General features: G+C 54.6%; 5 protein-coding genes across 5 annotated transcripts; 3 read left to right on the plus strand and 2 right to left on the minus strand.

Moving 5' to 3' along the window:
- Positions 1-198: 198 nt before the first annotated feature.
- On the plus strand, positions 199-1696 carry J4E93_010658 (uncharacterized protein; the record flags this gene model as incomplete). The annotated part of the gene is made up of 2 exons (XM_049348536.1): positions 199-708; positions 758-1696. 2 exons carry the CDS (start codon positions 199-201, stop codon positions 1694-1696), a joined length of 1449 nt encoding a protein of 482 aa, XP_049194373.1.
- A 495-nt stretch (positions 1697-2191) lies between these two features.
- J4E93_010659 (uncharacterized protein) lies at positions 2192-5078 on the plus strand (the record flags this gene model as incomplete). Its single annotated transcript, XM_049348537.1, has 2 exons — positions 2192-2197; positions 2295-5078. 2 exons carry the CDS (start codon positions 2192-2194, stop codon positions 5076-5078), a joined length of 2790 nt encoding a protein of 929 aa, XP_049194374.1.
- A 1159-nt stretch (positions 5079-6237) lies between these two features.
- On the minus strand, positions 6238-7769 carry J4E93_010660 (uncharacterized protein; the record flags this gene model as incomplete). Its single annotated transcript, XM_049348538.1, has 3 exons — positions 6238-6663; positions 6724-7569; positions 7620-7769. 3 exons carry the CDS (start codon positions 7767-7769, stop codon positions 6238-6240), a joined length of 1422 nt encoding a protein of 473 aa, XP_049194375.1.
- Positions 7770-12105: 4336 nt separating this feature from the next.
- On the plus strand, positions 12106-12688 carry J4E93_010661 (uncharacterized protein; the record flags this gene model as incomplete). The annotated part of the gene is made up of 2 exons (XM_049348539.1): positions 12106-12567; positions 12623-12688. 2 exons carry the CDS (start codon positions 12106-12108, stop codon positions 12686-12688), a joined length of 528 nt encoding a protein of 175 aa, XP_049194376.1.
- A 265-nt stretch (positions 12689-12953) lies between these two features.
- J4E93_010662 (uncharacterized protein) lies at positions 12954-14595 on the minus strand (the record flags this gene model as incomplete). Its single annotated transcript, XM_049348540.1, has 3 exons — positions 12954-13302; positions 13349-14360; positions 14409-14595. 3 exons carry the CDS (start codon positions 14593-14595, stop codon positions 12954-12956), a joined length of 1548 nt encoding a protein of 515 aa, XP_049194377.1.
- Positions 14596-14996: the final 401 nt, after the last annotated feature.

Below are 14996 nucleotides of genomic sequence, written 5' to 3' on the forward strand. Positions count from 1 at the left end.
GTATATAGTAGCCTCGATCGGAGGGCACGGAACAATATAGAACGCGCAAATCACCACACGATACTGATGAGATCTGCGCCGAATGCAGATTGAACGATACGATGAACAGCCTGTTTAAGCCCCACATCTCAACCGCAATGCATACTTCAGCAAGATGCTCTCCGCTGTCTTGCTCATTTCATCATCGCTGAAAGCATCATGTATTCTGTATTGTCGCATCTTGTGGCCCTTGCGGCCATATCGCATGTCACTTTGGCAGTCTCTCTGGAAAGTCGCCAAGCGCAGCAGAAAGTCACCATCGACCTGACGAAGAGATACCAGACGATTGACGGCTTCGGCTTCTCAGGCGCATTCCAGCGCGCAAATCTCATCGTCAATCTGCAGCAGCCCAAACAGCGCGAGGTTCTCGATCTACTCTTCAACACGACCACCGGCGCTGGCTTCTCAATCGTGCGCAACGGTATTGGCTCGACGCCCAATAGCAACAGCGATTTCATGAACACGATCCTTCCCAAATGCCCAAGCACACCAGCGGAAGTCACTACGAACTACAGCGGATACGTCTGGGATGCTAAGGATAGCGGACAGTTGTTCCTCAGCCAGAGAGCACAAGAGTATGGCGTAAATACCTTCTACGCGAATGCATGGAGTGCGCCTGGATGCATGAAGACAAACAACCAAGAAACCAACGGCGGCCAGCTCTGTGGTGTACGTGCATCCCCGAGGTTCCCTCATCGCGTCCGCTAACCTGCCCCAGGTCTCTGGTACCAATTGCCGCTCTGGAGATTGGAAACAAGCCTACGCAAACTACCTCGTCGCATACATCAACTTCTACGCATCCGCCGGCGTCAAAGTCACACACCTCGGCTTCCTAAACGAGCCCGACTTATCCACCTCGTACGCCTCAATGCAATCATCCGGCACCCGAGCCGCCGAGTTCATCAAAGTTCTCCGCCCCACACTCGACCGTGCGAACCTGACTTCCGTCGGCATAAACTGCTGCGAAGCAACAGGTTGGAACGTCGCAACCCAACACGCGCAGCAGATCGCCTCTGCCGGCGCCGAAAGCCTCGTCTACGCCATCACCTCACACGAGTACACTTCGCGCATCAGCGGCACCATGCGCACCGCCGCTCGCGTCTGGCAGACCGAGTACTCAGACTTGAGCGGCGGGTGGAGCACAGCCTGGTATTCCAACGGCGGTGCCGGCGATGGCTTCACCTGGGCGAACACCGTCTTCAACGGTGTCGTAAACTCCAATCTGTCTGCGTACATCTTCTGGGAAGGCGTCCAGGACCGCGCTACGAATAATAATAACAACGAGAAGCTCATTCTTGTTGATGGCCAGAACTACCAGGTTAGCAAGCGGCTTTGGGCTTTCGCGCAGTTTCGCGTCGTTAGGCCGGGTGCTGTGAGGGTGGGGGCGAGTGGTGGGGCGAATGTCAAGGCTGGTGCTTTTGTTAATAAGGATGGGAGTGTGGCGGTTGTGGTTATTAATTCTGCGGCGGGTGCGCAGAGTGTGAGTGTTGCGCTGACTGGGTATCCGGATGTGAGGGCGTGGTACACCGATAATACTCACGATATGAGTGCCGCGATGGTGACGGTGGGGAGTGATGGGACTGCGAGCGCAAGTGTGCCTGGTAGAGCGATGATCAGTTTTCTGTTCAAAAAGGCTGCGAATGCGACGATGTCGTAGAGTAGTGGATGTGGAGAGTGGCCTGGCGGTTCGCAGGGTGGGCGCGCTAGGCGCTGAAGCCCCACCGTGTGAAGGCGCCACTCCCGCGTGACATGAGCTGAGGTCGCATCTTCAACCTCGAACAAACACTGCCTTATCCTTCGCCTATCGTCAAATGCCATGTGCCTTCGTAACTGTCCAGTGGAGTTTGCGAGGCCCCTCCAATACGAGGCGGCATGCTCACGACGCGCTGAATGAAGCCAAAGCGCCTTCTCGACCCCGCTCACAGCTCGGTCCTTCTCCCCCAAGAAATCGCGTCACGCGTTATCGCATCGTATTCGCACGGCAACATGGCTAACTTACGATGCGGATCAGATTTCATGAGAGAGTTCGAGCAGTCACCGCCATAACGGCCAAGGCTCGGTCCGCAAGAAGCCTGAATTCTCCGGTGGTAGTCCGCAACGGGGAAAGGGGCCGATAGCTAATATTGAAAAGTGGACACTATCCACGATCTCCATGCTGGTGTTTCTATTTCCTGTCCACATACAGGGCACATTGGGCAACCTGACCGTGCTATACGAAGTGCGCATGAACATCGACATGTCCCGAAAGCTTCCAGGTGACGCTACGGGCTTGGTCTTCGTACAGATATAATGGTCATCATGGCTGCGATGCCAGACACGCATCACCCTCACGCTCGCTTTTGACAATGGGAAAGATCTCTTGCGCCATCGCGGCCCTTGTTCTGGGTGCGCAAGTTGCCGTGTCAACGCCCATTCATCCTCGAGTCCAACCGAATGCGATTGTACAACGAGCTGCAAATGACACGCCTGTGGCAGGCGGCATCATGCCCGGTGCCTACATTGTCGAGTTCGCGGATGACAATGAGACACCGGAGTCATTCTACGCGTCTCTTGCGGCCAGCGGCGTACAGGTTGAACCTCGCATGGACCTGAGCTTCCGTTTCTTCAAGGGTGTCTCGTTCCAAGTCAAGAGGTCGAGCTCGAACTCGACTGGCGGGGACTTTCTGCGTCAGATGAAGGCCCAGCCCCAGGTCGAGAACATATGGCCGACGCGCATCACCACACGTTCGGGCGAGGAAAGTGTTGCAGCACCCTCCCAGCAGAAGCGCACCAAGCGGCAAATCACATCCGAGCGCACCTTCTCCCCTCACGTCATGACCCAGGTCGACAAGCTACATGCAGAGGGCGTCACCGGTAAAGGCTTCCGCGTCGCTATCGTTGACAGCGGCCTCGACTACACCCACCCAGCACTCGGTGGATGCTTTGGTCCGGGCTGTCTGGTAGAAGCGGGGTACGATTTCATCGGCGACAACTACATACCAGGCAAGACAGACCCTGAGCCAGATGACGACCCCATGGACAATTGCGGGGGACATGGTACCCACGTTGCAGGCACCATTGCCGCTCAGCTCGAAGGCAACGAGTATGGCTTCACAGGCTCTGCTCCCGGAGCAAAGCTAGGCGCATACAGGATGTGGGGCTGCACATCAACTTCCACGAACGAGATCGAGCTGATGGCATTTGCTCGGGCTGTCGAGGACGGCGCAGACATCATCTCGTACTCCAACGGCGATGAGTCGGGCTGGGCGCAGGATGTACGCGCTGTCATCATCTCCCGCATTGTCGACTCCGGTATTCCAGTTGTGATATCCGAAGGCAACGGCGGAGGCCAGGGCATGTTTTACGCTTCTACGCCGGCAACGGGATACAGCGTCATGGGTACGGGAGCCGTGTCCAATACGAAATTCCCGACGTTCCTCGAGCGAGGCTCCTACACGACTGGTGCCAATGTTACCAGCAACGGCACGACCGACTTCGGCTTCTTGATGGGTGTACCTGAATTTGCTGCCGACACGACACTCCAGCTGTGGTCTGCTGCCGATGTAGATGACGCTTGCAAGCCCTTGCCCGATGACACACCAGATCTGAGCCAGCGTATGGTGCTTTTGGAGTTCAAGGATGCAAGGGCAACCCAATGCTATCCGCAAGATCAAGGCGCCAACCTCGCCGCGAAGGGTGCCCGATTTATCGTCTACTATGAGCGCAGCAACCTCACGATGCGGGACGAGCCATACGTCTACGCCGACGGGATCGAAGGAGTAGTCAAGGCTGTCCCATACGTTGCTGAGCGTTGGCTTTCCCTCCTTTCGCAGGGCAGCACCGTCTCCGTGACAATACCCGCGAATGGAACCCAAACGCACCTCGAGGAGCTTGAGAATAATGAGACTGGCGGATATGTCGCGGGCGAGCTGAGTAGCTGGGGCCCAAGCTGGGAGCTGAGCATGACTCCGCAGATTGTATCACCCGGAGAGAACATCCTGAGCACGTATCCGACGGCTTTGGGTAGCTACCGCGTCATGACTGGTACCAGCATGGCAACGCCGCTGGTCGCAGGTGTCTACGCAATGCTTGGTGAAGTATACGGCAAGTTGGAACCAGAGCGCCTTCGCAGGATCCTCACACACACGTCCAAGCCACTTGCATGGCACGATGGTACGAAGGCATACCCCGACATTCTTGCTCCAGTCGCCCAGCAAGGCGCCGGGCTGATCCAAGCGTGGAACGCTGCCCACACCACTCTTGAGCTCGATGTCGACAGTCTCATGCTGAACGACACGGAACACTTCGTCGGCACCCGAACCTTCAGCATAAAGAACACTGGCTCCACCGACGAGGTCCTCGACTTGGGCCACCGCAAAGCCGTCACAGTGTACACTTTCCAACCCAACGTCCCCGACCTACGTACAGGCGTGTTCCCCAACCCCGCCGTTGACTCATGGGCTACTGTCTCCTTCTCCTCCGACCGCATCAACGTCCCCGCCGGCCAGTCCGCCAAGGTCACCGTCGACATCACACCACCCGCAGGTGTCAACGCAACCCTACTCCCTGTCTACAGCGGCTTCCTCAGCATCGGCGACAAGCTCCACCTGCCCTATCTAGGCGTCGTCGGAAACATGCGCGACGTGCCCATCGCAACGGCCGACAAAGTCTACCTCGCGCAAGGATACTCTCCCGCGCCTGCGAACGTATCCTACACCATCCCTAGACCAGACCCCGAGAACCCGCCATTGACTGATCGTGGTGACATGCAAAACACACCGAATGTGTACGTTGGCACTCTAGTTGGATCGTCGTTGGTGCGCGTTGAGGTTATGCAGGGAGACAGGGTGCTGGGTGCGTTGGCGGGGTTCCCGCAGACGTACGTTGCGAGGGGTGAGGTGCGCGCGTACTTCAACGGACTTATGGCGGATGGTACAGTGCTTGATGAGGGGGTGTATAAGATGAAGGTTAGTGCGCTGCGCATTTTCGGTAATGAGGAAAGTGAGGAGGATTGGGATGTCTTTGAGTCGGTTAGTTTCGCGGTGAAGTACGCTGCGTAGTAGCTTTGTGATGCAGTTTCAATCCGAATAGATACATTTCTGACATACACTCGTTTCGCGTATTCTACTTCGTTAACTATGGAACATGCACGATAGCTTGCGTCGATCATCGCAATGCACGAGACCTCCCAGAGCCCGTAGCGAAACCACATTCCGTCAAGACGCAACCACGTGCCTCACACATTATCCCACAAGCTCAGTGAAGATAACAACGACAACTAAGCGTCCGCCTGATAACGCCGTGGAAAGCGCATCCAAATTCGGAAGGTCTCTCCAGGTTTGTGTGCGAGAGGGAAGGTGCGAAGTCGGTGTGTACGACCCACTTTTCCGCGGGGATCTCCTGCGGGAAAGGCGTGGGACGCGGAGTACACGTAGGGCGTGTGAGGGCGTAGGGCGCAAAAGCGCACGTAGATAAGAAGCCCGTTGCCGTTGCACCCGGAGAAGGAGGATAATTATCTGGCTTTAAGGCATTTAGTAGGATCAGGTAGGTTGTTGTGCTGTCGCCGTGTGGTTTGCGATTCCATTTCTTCTCATCATCTTCATTATCTTGCGGCTTTACGTCTCTCCTTCATAATCTCGCGTACTTCAATTCTTATTAGTCTATTGCTTTGCTCATGTTTTATTGTATCAAGTCTGCTTTAGGAAGCTATTGACTCTGCATCTCGCTTTTTCTTCGATGGACCCCCAGCCAAACGCGATGACAGCTCTTCTCGACATCGACCGCACTATCACGATACCAGCGCAGCATCCCTTCACTATGGAATCCTTAAGATAGGTCAATTGCGACGCGCTTTTAACGTGCGACAGCATTGGTAGACTGTGCAGAAGTCTGCTGCTTCCATGGCTATCCCAACGCCAAACGATCGACGTTGCGCCCCGAAACTCGATGCCACGAATATGAGGACTTCTAGGCGGCGGTATGCGGCTGATTAAACATCGCTCGGCTACCGCTGTGCATGATGGCGATCGCCAGTACAAGCAAAAGTCCCAAGAAGCACAACGCCACCATCTCACAAGATGAAGTCAATACACGTAAACATTCAGAAACAGCTTATATTCAGCCAGGGTATGATATATACATTCGAATCGTGCATATGCAACGCTAAAGAACAGGACTGGAGCGACCATGCAATCATGACGCTCTTTCCAACAGCGACGCTTAGTGACCACCGCTCGAGTTGGAGTTATCCGCGCAAGTCCAAGCCTTGGTTCCGCCATCCTTGTTGTACGAGTCGATAATGCCGGCAATGGAACCATAAGTACCACCGATGAGGAGGAACGTGCCAGACACAATGACGAAGACCGACCATGCGACCATGCCCTTCCACCTCCAGTCGCGGTTGGATCGGTGCCAGTTGTCGTACAGCCACATGCAGCCCATAGGCTGGAAGCTCATGAGAGTGCCGAAGAGAGCGCCGACAAGCGAGACGAGGCCGCCGAAGACCGGAATTGCGGATGCGATAACGTAGGCGGTTAGGGAGACGGCGGCGGTGAAGCCGAACCAGGTGATCCAGTGCTTCGTGGTGGGGTGGCTGAGATGCTTGGTTCCGCGCAGGGTGCGGATGAAGAAGTACTTGGCGACGAGCTTGTTGAGATTAGTATGTTGTTCGCAAGAAAGAGACGGAGAAGGGATGATGGAACTTACATGAGTGACCAGGACGACGGATGCAAGCAGACCCGGAAGCGCAAGACCGTAGCACACCTTCTTCATCAAGACACCTGCGGATCCGAGCGCAGGCGACGCGACGTACGATCCGCAGTAGTAGTAGACGACGATGCCGATGGCGACGTAGATCGAGGTCATGACGAACTGGCACAGCGACAGTGCCTTGAAGTAGTCCTTCTGGTCCTTCATCTCGGACACGACGTTGAAGTACGCAGGGATACCACAGAACGCAAAGACGATGCTGGAAAGAGCAGCCGCTGCCTCAGCGAAGGTGGGCGATTTAAAAAGCTTGAAGTCAGACTCCCAGGGGCCGAATTGAGGCGCCGCAGAGGGGCGGTCCTGGAGACTGACTGCGACGGTGAGGGTGATGATAGCCGACATGATGCCAACAAGACCAACCCACGCAATCCAGGAAAGCTTGCCCAGGGTCTTGATCGAAGCAATGGCGAAGCCCACGAATGCGGCTACAGCCACGAAGACAGCAGTACACGTGCCATGCTCAGACAACGAGTTCAAGCCGATGGAAATACCCAGCATACCGGAGCCAGCAACGCACGTCCATAATAGAGCGAACGCAAGACCGAGCACCTCGCGGCCTGTGCGCCCAAAGAGCTTCTGTCCCACGTCCTCGATACCGTACACCTCGGGGTGACGCATCTTGAATGTGCCGACCATGTATCCAGACCAGAGCGTGATCAATCCGATGGCAAGGAGCGAGATGATACCAGGAATGAGGCCCAGAGCATCGAATGCAGCGGGGATTGATAGGACACCGAGACCGATCTGTGTCTTCATCATGATGACAGAGGATCCCCACCAGCTGACCTGCAAGGTGTCAGTATGTGTTAGGTAGGAATGATGGTATGGAAACATACGCTGCGGTAGTTGGGTCCTCCCTCGACGATTTCACCAAAGACGGCATCGGTCTGACCCGTTGGGTTGGTGTCCTCAGGCTTGAGCTGGGCGCCGTATTCGAGGTCGTTGCCCATCTTGTCGTCGCTGATCTTGTCGTTGGAGAAGCCCATGTCGCCCTGATGAGTATTCCTGGGTATCAAGAGGAGATGGCGCACGAGAATGAGACGTGCCTCCAAGGGCGACCGTCTGCCATTTACATATGCAAGAATCGTCGGCCCGACCGACATCGGCTGGCACAGACCCAGGAACGATGTGGAGGTCGCCGCGCGCGCATTGTTTCCCCAGGTACGTGGGTCGTTTCGCGGTAGTGGACACTGGTGGTTGAAGCTCACGTTGGCGTGAGAGGCGTGGAGCCGCGAAAGACCGAGGCAACCTGGCCTGGAGCCGCACTAAGCCGCGAAAAAATGTGTGCAGGTACAGCGAGGTTTTGCCGACCTAGGCCCAACCCGGGAAAATGACTCCATTTTTTGCATCGTCGAATGTCACCAGTGTCAAGCGCCCGCGCACTGCATGTTGAGCGCGTTCGAGAGCACTCTGGGGGAGCGCAATCGGTCGTGGCATCCCAGGTGGCGTGGGCAAGCTTCGCGACAAGGCCGCCCACCACTGCTGCGCGCGACAACAAGCACGCGCGCCAGGGCCGGAACAGGGCCGAAGCACTTCGGACCAAGTGAAATAGACGCTTATCTTTTGTGGATTTCTGGGCCTGCGTTGTGGAACGAGGGTCCGCTCAGATCTGTTCAACAATGCTTTCCGAGATAGCGAAATAACGAGAATGCGTCATTCTTGTCGCATTTTCGATTGATTTGTGTCAGTATCGATGATATACGTGGGTGCGCGAAGAGATAGCAGAGATAGCATGCGCATATAGAGGTGGTCGGAGTCGTGTGGAAATGGCGCATTAGTGAACAAGTAGCAATGGTACACAATCACGCCACAGGTGTAGTTCGAGCATCCAGATCTTCAGCCCTGTCAAGCGACCCTGTATCGCTACACGAGGACATCAAATCGCAACAATCCCGAGATGGTCGTGTGCTGGTTCAGTCCATGAAATGTTTGTCGCAATGCCGTAAGTTGATACATCGTCGTATAAAACTCGAGGAATTGATTGCGATGGGCGTCCAAGACGCGGAGAGACTTGCGCAACATGGAGATATATGTCCGATACGCGCTCGATATGAGGGTATCGGAGGAATACTCGGGAAGGAAGCACGTGGAGAACGGGCCTCCTCCGCACTCGACAGCCTTCCCGAGCCAAAGATCAAGCAGCTACGCAACCACTCCGGTGAGCACGGCTTCTGGAAGCCAGTTGCAGCACTCGAGAAGCAAGCTGACACCAGGGCTGACCCAGTGCTGCGGACGCGATCTGGGGCAGATTTGCTGTTATGTAAAGAGTTCGGAGGATGCGGAGCGGCAGTCTGGGGAAAGGCATTGTCGTTATGTAAAATTTGCAAGGTACGGATGGTAGCGCAGAGCCTCAATCTGGGGCAGCTGTTGTCGTTAGGTAAGACGTGTGGTAGCGTGCTCGGCAGCGTGCGAAGCCCCAGTGGGCCTGACATGACATGCGTCCCCAAGGCGCCATCACTAATCCGCTCGACGTCATACCTGCTCGCAATGCGATTGCGCATCGTGTCCCTCCGCTGCTCCGCCGTGCGCTCCTTCCAACGGCCTTGGTTCCGCTGATCACAATGTATCGCACCTCGTAGCCATTCAATGCCAGAATCGCACGACCCTACGCCAAGAATGGCGCCGACTTGTACCAGATCGCGCGAAGGAGGCTGAGGAGCGGAGACTAGGCCGCTGTCCACGCTTGCGATGCCCGCTGCTGGGACATCGGATAGGGTTTGTGGGGTCGAACAGGATGCGGGGAGAGGATGCGCGTTGGCCTGCCATTGGGAAGAACGGGCTGGGGCTTTGCGAGCTTTGAGCCAGTCATTGTCGCGAGCGTCGTGCTCGGTGGTCTTGTTAGGAAGGATGACGTGACAAAGGCAATGTAGCGCGTGTCGACGCCGGGTGAGTTGCGGAGAAGGAAACTTCCGGAGCGATACAAGCCGTTCGTGAGTCGCTTGAGCGCGGTGTTGCGGCGCCGTGGCTATGGCTTCGGGCCGTCGCGTCGAATTGCAGAGAAAGTCGCGCATGGCGTTATCGCGCTGAAAATAGTTCATCTGCGCGGCGGGCGAGCAAGGGCCCGGGTCCACGACGACGATAATATCGCCACCTAGAGGAAGGATATAGTGCTAACTGTTCTAGAAGCTGCGCGGACGCTAATAAGGTGGGCTGTCTTTAATGTCTTGTAGTTGTAGTGTAACAACTACAAGCGCGCGTACAGCTTAGAGAGTAGTAGCTATAGTTACTTAAGGCCTAAGTCTTAAAAAAGGAGATAAAGTTTTTCTATTAGTAGTACCTACGCTAGGCTAGAAAAAAACGTTGTCTTAAGTAAGAGCTAAATATTAGACTTAACTTAGCGGGCTGTCTTCTAGCGTACGCTCTAGGTGTTTAGAGAGTGTTAGGGGAACGTAGTTCTTGTCTCGGGCGTCCAGCTTCCAGGAGGGTCTCGAGGGCAGCGGCTCGGATAACAAACGCAATGTCCTCTCCCCAGGTGGCGACACCAGAGGATACGGCAGCAGCAAGATTACGTTCCAGGACAAAACGCGGCTGCCGCTAGTTGTTTCGCTGCCAGCACGCGTGGCCACGTGCTCACGCGTTAAGTTACGGGACCAGAGCCTCCCAAGATCGTCGCGACTGGCCTCACTACCGCCTTCCCTACCAGACACGACCTTGCTTCACCATCTGTCAACGTCTTTATCTAGGCGACGGGCATCGTTCCGCGCATCGCGCCAGTTGCGCAACAGCGGACGCATCTACACATCAAGAGGTGTTTAGATACCCTAAACGAGAAGCACATTCCCCCAACACTCGCTAAAGACCTAGGTGCTAGAGCGCACGCTTAACAACAGCCCGCTAGGCTAAGTCTAATATCCTAATTGCACCTAAGATATTGTCTATCTCTTACTTAGCGTAAGTACTACTAATATAATAACTTTATCTCTCTATTTAAGACTTAGGCCTTAAGTAATTATAGCTACTACTCTCTTAGTTATACGCGCGCTTATAGTCTTTAGACTATATTCCTAAGACAATAAAGATAGTTACTCTTCTTAGCTTAATTTCGTCGCGCTGTATTAGACAGTTTAAGGTCTATGTAGAAGCTTTACACGAGAGTATATCGCTAACTTCTAGGTAAGGTGCAGCATATGTTTCTCAAAACGCCCAAGACACGCTCGTCACAGGATCGCTACTGCCTAAGTAAGTGGGACCAGCGCTGTGCAAAACAGAACGACTGTACAGCATGACATTATGACAAACCTGGGGCGACTACCAAGTTGTCCAGAATTCAAAAAAGATGGTCAAAAAGCGCTTGCATGAATGCAGCGAAATCCTTCCAAGAGGTGCATTTCGCCGGGGCGGCGCTGCACTGGCTGCGCCGTGACGGTAGTGTTCCGACGGTGTTCAATGCAGCTGGATAGCATTAGCCAAGTCCGCAGCTGGCAGAACTCGGTGTATTGCACAAAGGCTCGGCATCTTGCCGACATCCGAACTTGAGAAACGGCTTGTTCTTAAAAGGTGGAATAATCAGGTGTTCTCGGGTTCCCCTACCGATAATCCTGGCTCTGTCGTGAGTCGCAAGTATTGGAAGGCTCGCCAAGACGACTGCGACTCTCTCGCAGTGATCCCTCTTACAACGTTCTGTCAGTGTCCGTAGTTATCATTGGCTAAAATGTTGTGCTGCGCCTGACTTCTGCCTGGCTGAAACCATTTGTAACAGGGAAGTCGGCCCTACGTGTGTTACAAAATCGAGTCGGCCCTACAGATGGACCATGCCAAGAAGTCCAGAAAGAGGCGCATACTGCAGCTTCAATTCATGATTGGCACCTTTGACAGGACGCCACGACGGGTAGAACCACAGCCGCGGGCACTTTCACTTCGTTACAGGCATGGTCGTGACCCTCTGAGGCTTAGACTGAGGCTGAAAGCCACAGTGACATCGGCAGTACCCATGAAACGGGCACTAACAAGTCACGAGATCGTTCTTCGCGACTCATCCCTTCATCTCGTCACTTCAGTTCGCATAACCCCGAAAACCTCAAGATGTCTACTCTGCCAAGAGAATGCACCTGGGGAGAGGTTTTGAAATGTGACGTGCAAGGTACACTAGGGGTCACTCCCTCGTCCTCGGTCCGACTGTGAGCTCGACTTCGCGATATCGTGCGAGGAAACGGTGACAGCACTTAGATCAGGGTGAAGGATTGGAAAGGTACAAAAGGCGAGGTCCAGTCGTTTACATGTCCATCATCCATTCAACTCACATCGCCTTCACTCCTTCGCTTCTTCTTAACACTCTCCACTTCACTTCTTTTACCTCAAGTCTGCGACTTTCCAACACTTAACATGCCTTCTTTCACCACCATCGTCGCCGCTCTTGCCGGCTGCTCTGCTATCGTCAACGGCGCCGCCGTCCCTACTCCTGAGGCTCGCGAGAACAGCCTCAGCAAGCGCGAGCCAGTTCTCGCAACCATTCTCGTCGCGGCTGGTACCGCAGCTGTCAGCGCTGTCGTCACCAAGGCCGTCGACGCGACTGCCAAGTTCATTGGTGACGTCCAGAACTTCGATGAAGCTCGCGAAGCCTTCACCCAGCAAACCACCAAAGAGATGATGGCCAACAACCCCGACCCTGCTCGCTTCCAAGCCGCCGCCTGCTACAACCAGGGCTTCTCGGTCGCTGACCCCGCCAACATCGACGGCCAGAACTCTGTCAAGTTCGAGCTTGGCCTTCTCAACACCGACTACGAGTGCATGTACATTGCTGCTCCTAACCAGTTCTTCACCGAGGGTGACGGTGGATTCATCAACGTAAGTTCCAGCTATGCACCGAAGCTTATGAAAACTTCGACTAACAAAACCAAAGCTTGCTTTTGAGCACACCGACCGCTGCACTTTCGACGAGGCTACCGCTGATCTTACCTGCGTCTAAGCAACAGTGCTTTGGGAGGAAGAGGTTGATCGGGGAATCAGGAGATGGAGAATTGGAGGCGATATCTTGAAAAGGTTGAACGTGGAGCATAAACACGGCCGTTGATGTAATCGACGTATACAAAGCAGCGTTCTCTTCTTTGTCCAATAGTAAATTAGATCTTTATGCTCCCACACTCTCTTCCTCATGCACGTACTCATCCATGAGCATACTTCTGGCCAAAGAAGCAGCTATTGCGACACCCCCTATCTCTTATAAGGAATCCCTAGTCTACGCCATACTTTCCGAATGCTTTCGTAGGTACCTTTCGCTCAAACATGAGATCCAACTCTTCGTAAGTTCTGCCTTTCATTTCAGGAACACGGAAATAACACCAAATCAGACACGGGATGCTGAGCCCACCGAAGAAGAACCCAAGCTTGCCACCCAAATCGGCTGCATCTGGGTTGATCAAGTACGGAATTGCGACAGTCATGATGATGCCGACAAGAGCCTGAGCAGCGGTTGCGACGGCGACAGTCTTCGAGCGCACCCTCGTCGCGCTGACTTCGCAGAAGATGGCAAAAGCCACGGGTCCGACGCTCCAGTTGTAGACAGAGTTCCACACCAAGAGCCTGGAAAGTTAGCGCAAGATTCAACGTCAGCATGATGCGCACTTACAATGAAGACTTCGCCCATGTCGCGCCTGTCGTAGGTACGAGGTCGAGTATACCCACAAGAAACATAACAACCGTCAGAATTGTGAGGCCAACACCGAACAGCGTTCTTCTCCCCAACTTCTGCATCAAGTACCATGACAAAAGCACACTGACCCAACCGATCGCCATGAACCCAATGCCCATGTTGAACGCTTGCGCAGTCTCAAGACCAGCGAGGGTGAAAAAGTACGTTCCGTAGTTGATGAGATACACACCACATAGAACCTGGGTAGAATACACCCCGATCGCGATCTCCGTCCGGCGCCAATTGACCTTCTTGAAGACGTCGGCATAGGTACTTCCCGCTTCCATATCGTTTTCCAATCTGTCGGTTTCCATGATCTGTGCGAGCACAGCCTTGACGTTGACCTTGGTGCTCGTGAGCCGGCGAAGAGACTTCTCGGCGTCCTCGAGCCGATTCTGACGCACCAGCCACCAAGGACTTTCCGGAGCAAAGAACATTCCCGGGAGGATCACCAAGACCCAGAACCATTGCGTTGCGAACGGAATCGAATACGCCCAATGGGACTGAAGATGCTGGGTCGCAGCCGCAACTCCGTTTCCAAGCAGTTGGCCAGTGACGAAACAAAGGTTGACGTAAGAGGTCGAGACACTTCGCATGGCCAAGGGCGATACTTCCGATGCGTAGACAGGTGCGATAACAACGAAAGTGCCCAGCACCAGTCCAGCCAGAAGCTCTCCAGCGAGAAGGACCTGAAGCGAGCGCGCGAAGAATTGGATAAACACCAGGCCCGCGACAGCGATGACGCATGCATTGAACGTTCTCTTGCGCCCGTACCATTCCAACGGATAGCCCGCAGCCAACGCACCGACGACCTGGCCGATCGGGTTGCCCATTCCGAGTCCCGTCTGCCATGCAGCGGAGATGATGTACCCGTCCCCGAAAGCATAACCGAAATCTTTCTGGAAAGCAGGTACTGCGTACAAGTTGCCGAGAAGCTGGGGATCGAATGCTGCACGCTTGTAAGTCACATGTCACACGTTGGCACAGCTCCTCGTACATAGCATGATCACACCCAGGCTGAAGTAGAACGACCATCCTATTGCCTTGGGATAGAGTGACAGGGCCTCCCGAAATGTGAGCGCATGCTCCTGTTCAACGACTTCGCGCACTTCTTCTGCGGCAATCGAAAGCTTCGGTGCCATGGTCGCGCTCGGTTCGTCTAGGCTTTTCGTCGTGGTGGCCATGTTTGGCATTGAGGTGTTTGCACCGCGTTCAACCAACAACGTGAGAGCAGAAGATGCAGAAGCTTGTGAAGCCAAGCGCTTTGCTGAGCTTATATCAACATCTCTACCGGTGGCACTGATACGCGCTTATCAGTGACCCGGGGTTCTGCTGCCGATGCGGGGTTGTGAACGGGAATCGGTCCGCTTCTGGCTGAGATACGACGCTGTCCATTCTCTTTGCGGTTTGGACGTGGGCCAGAGTTACATTTGTTTGTATGATAGCCGGGATGAGCTGCGGTAACGAAGTGGCCTCGCCCCCGATTGTGAGCCGGCAAGGCTCGTGGGACGCGGGACTAGCATGCTTCGGCCTCGCTATCGCCCTCCAGGGCTCGCTATCGCATCAACGCCAATGAGACACAATC

The sequence above is a fragment of the Alternaria ventricosa genome (genome assembly GCF_023758065.1).
Source record: "Alternaria ventricosa strain BMP 2768 chromosome Unknown scaffold_33, whole genome shotgun sequence".
NCBI lineage: Eukaryota > Fungi > Ascomycota > Dothideomycetes > Pleosporales > Pleosporaceae > Alternaria > Alternaria ventricosa.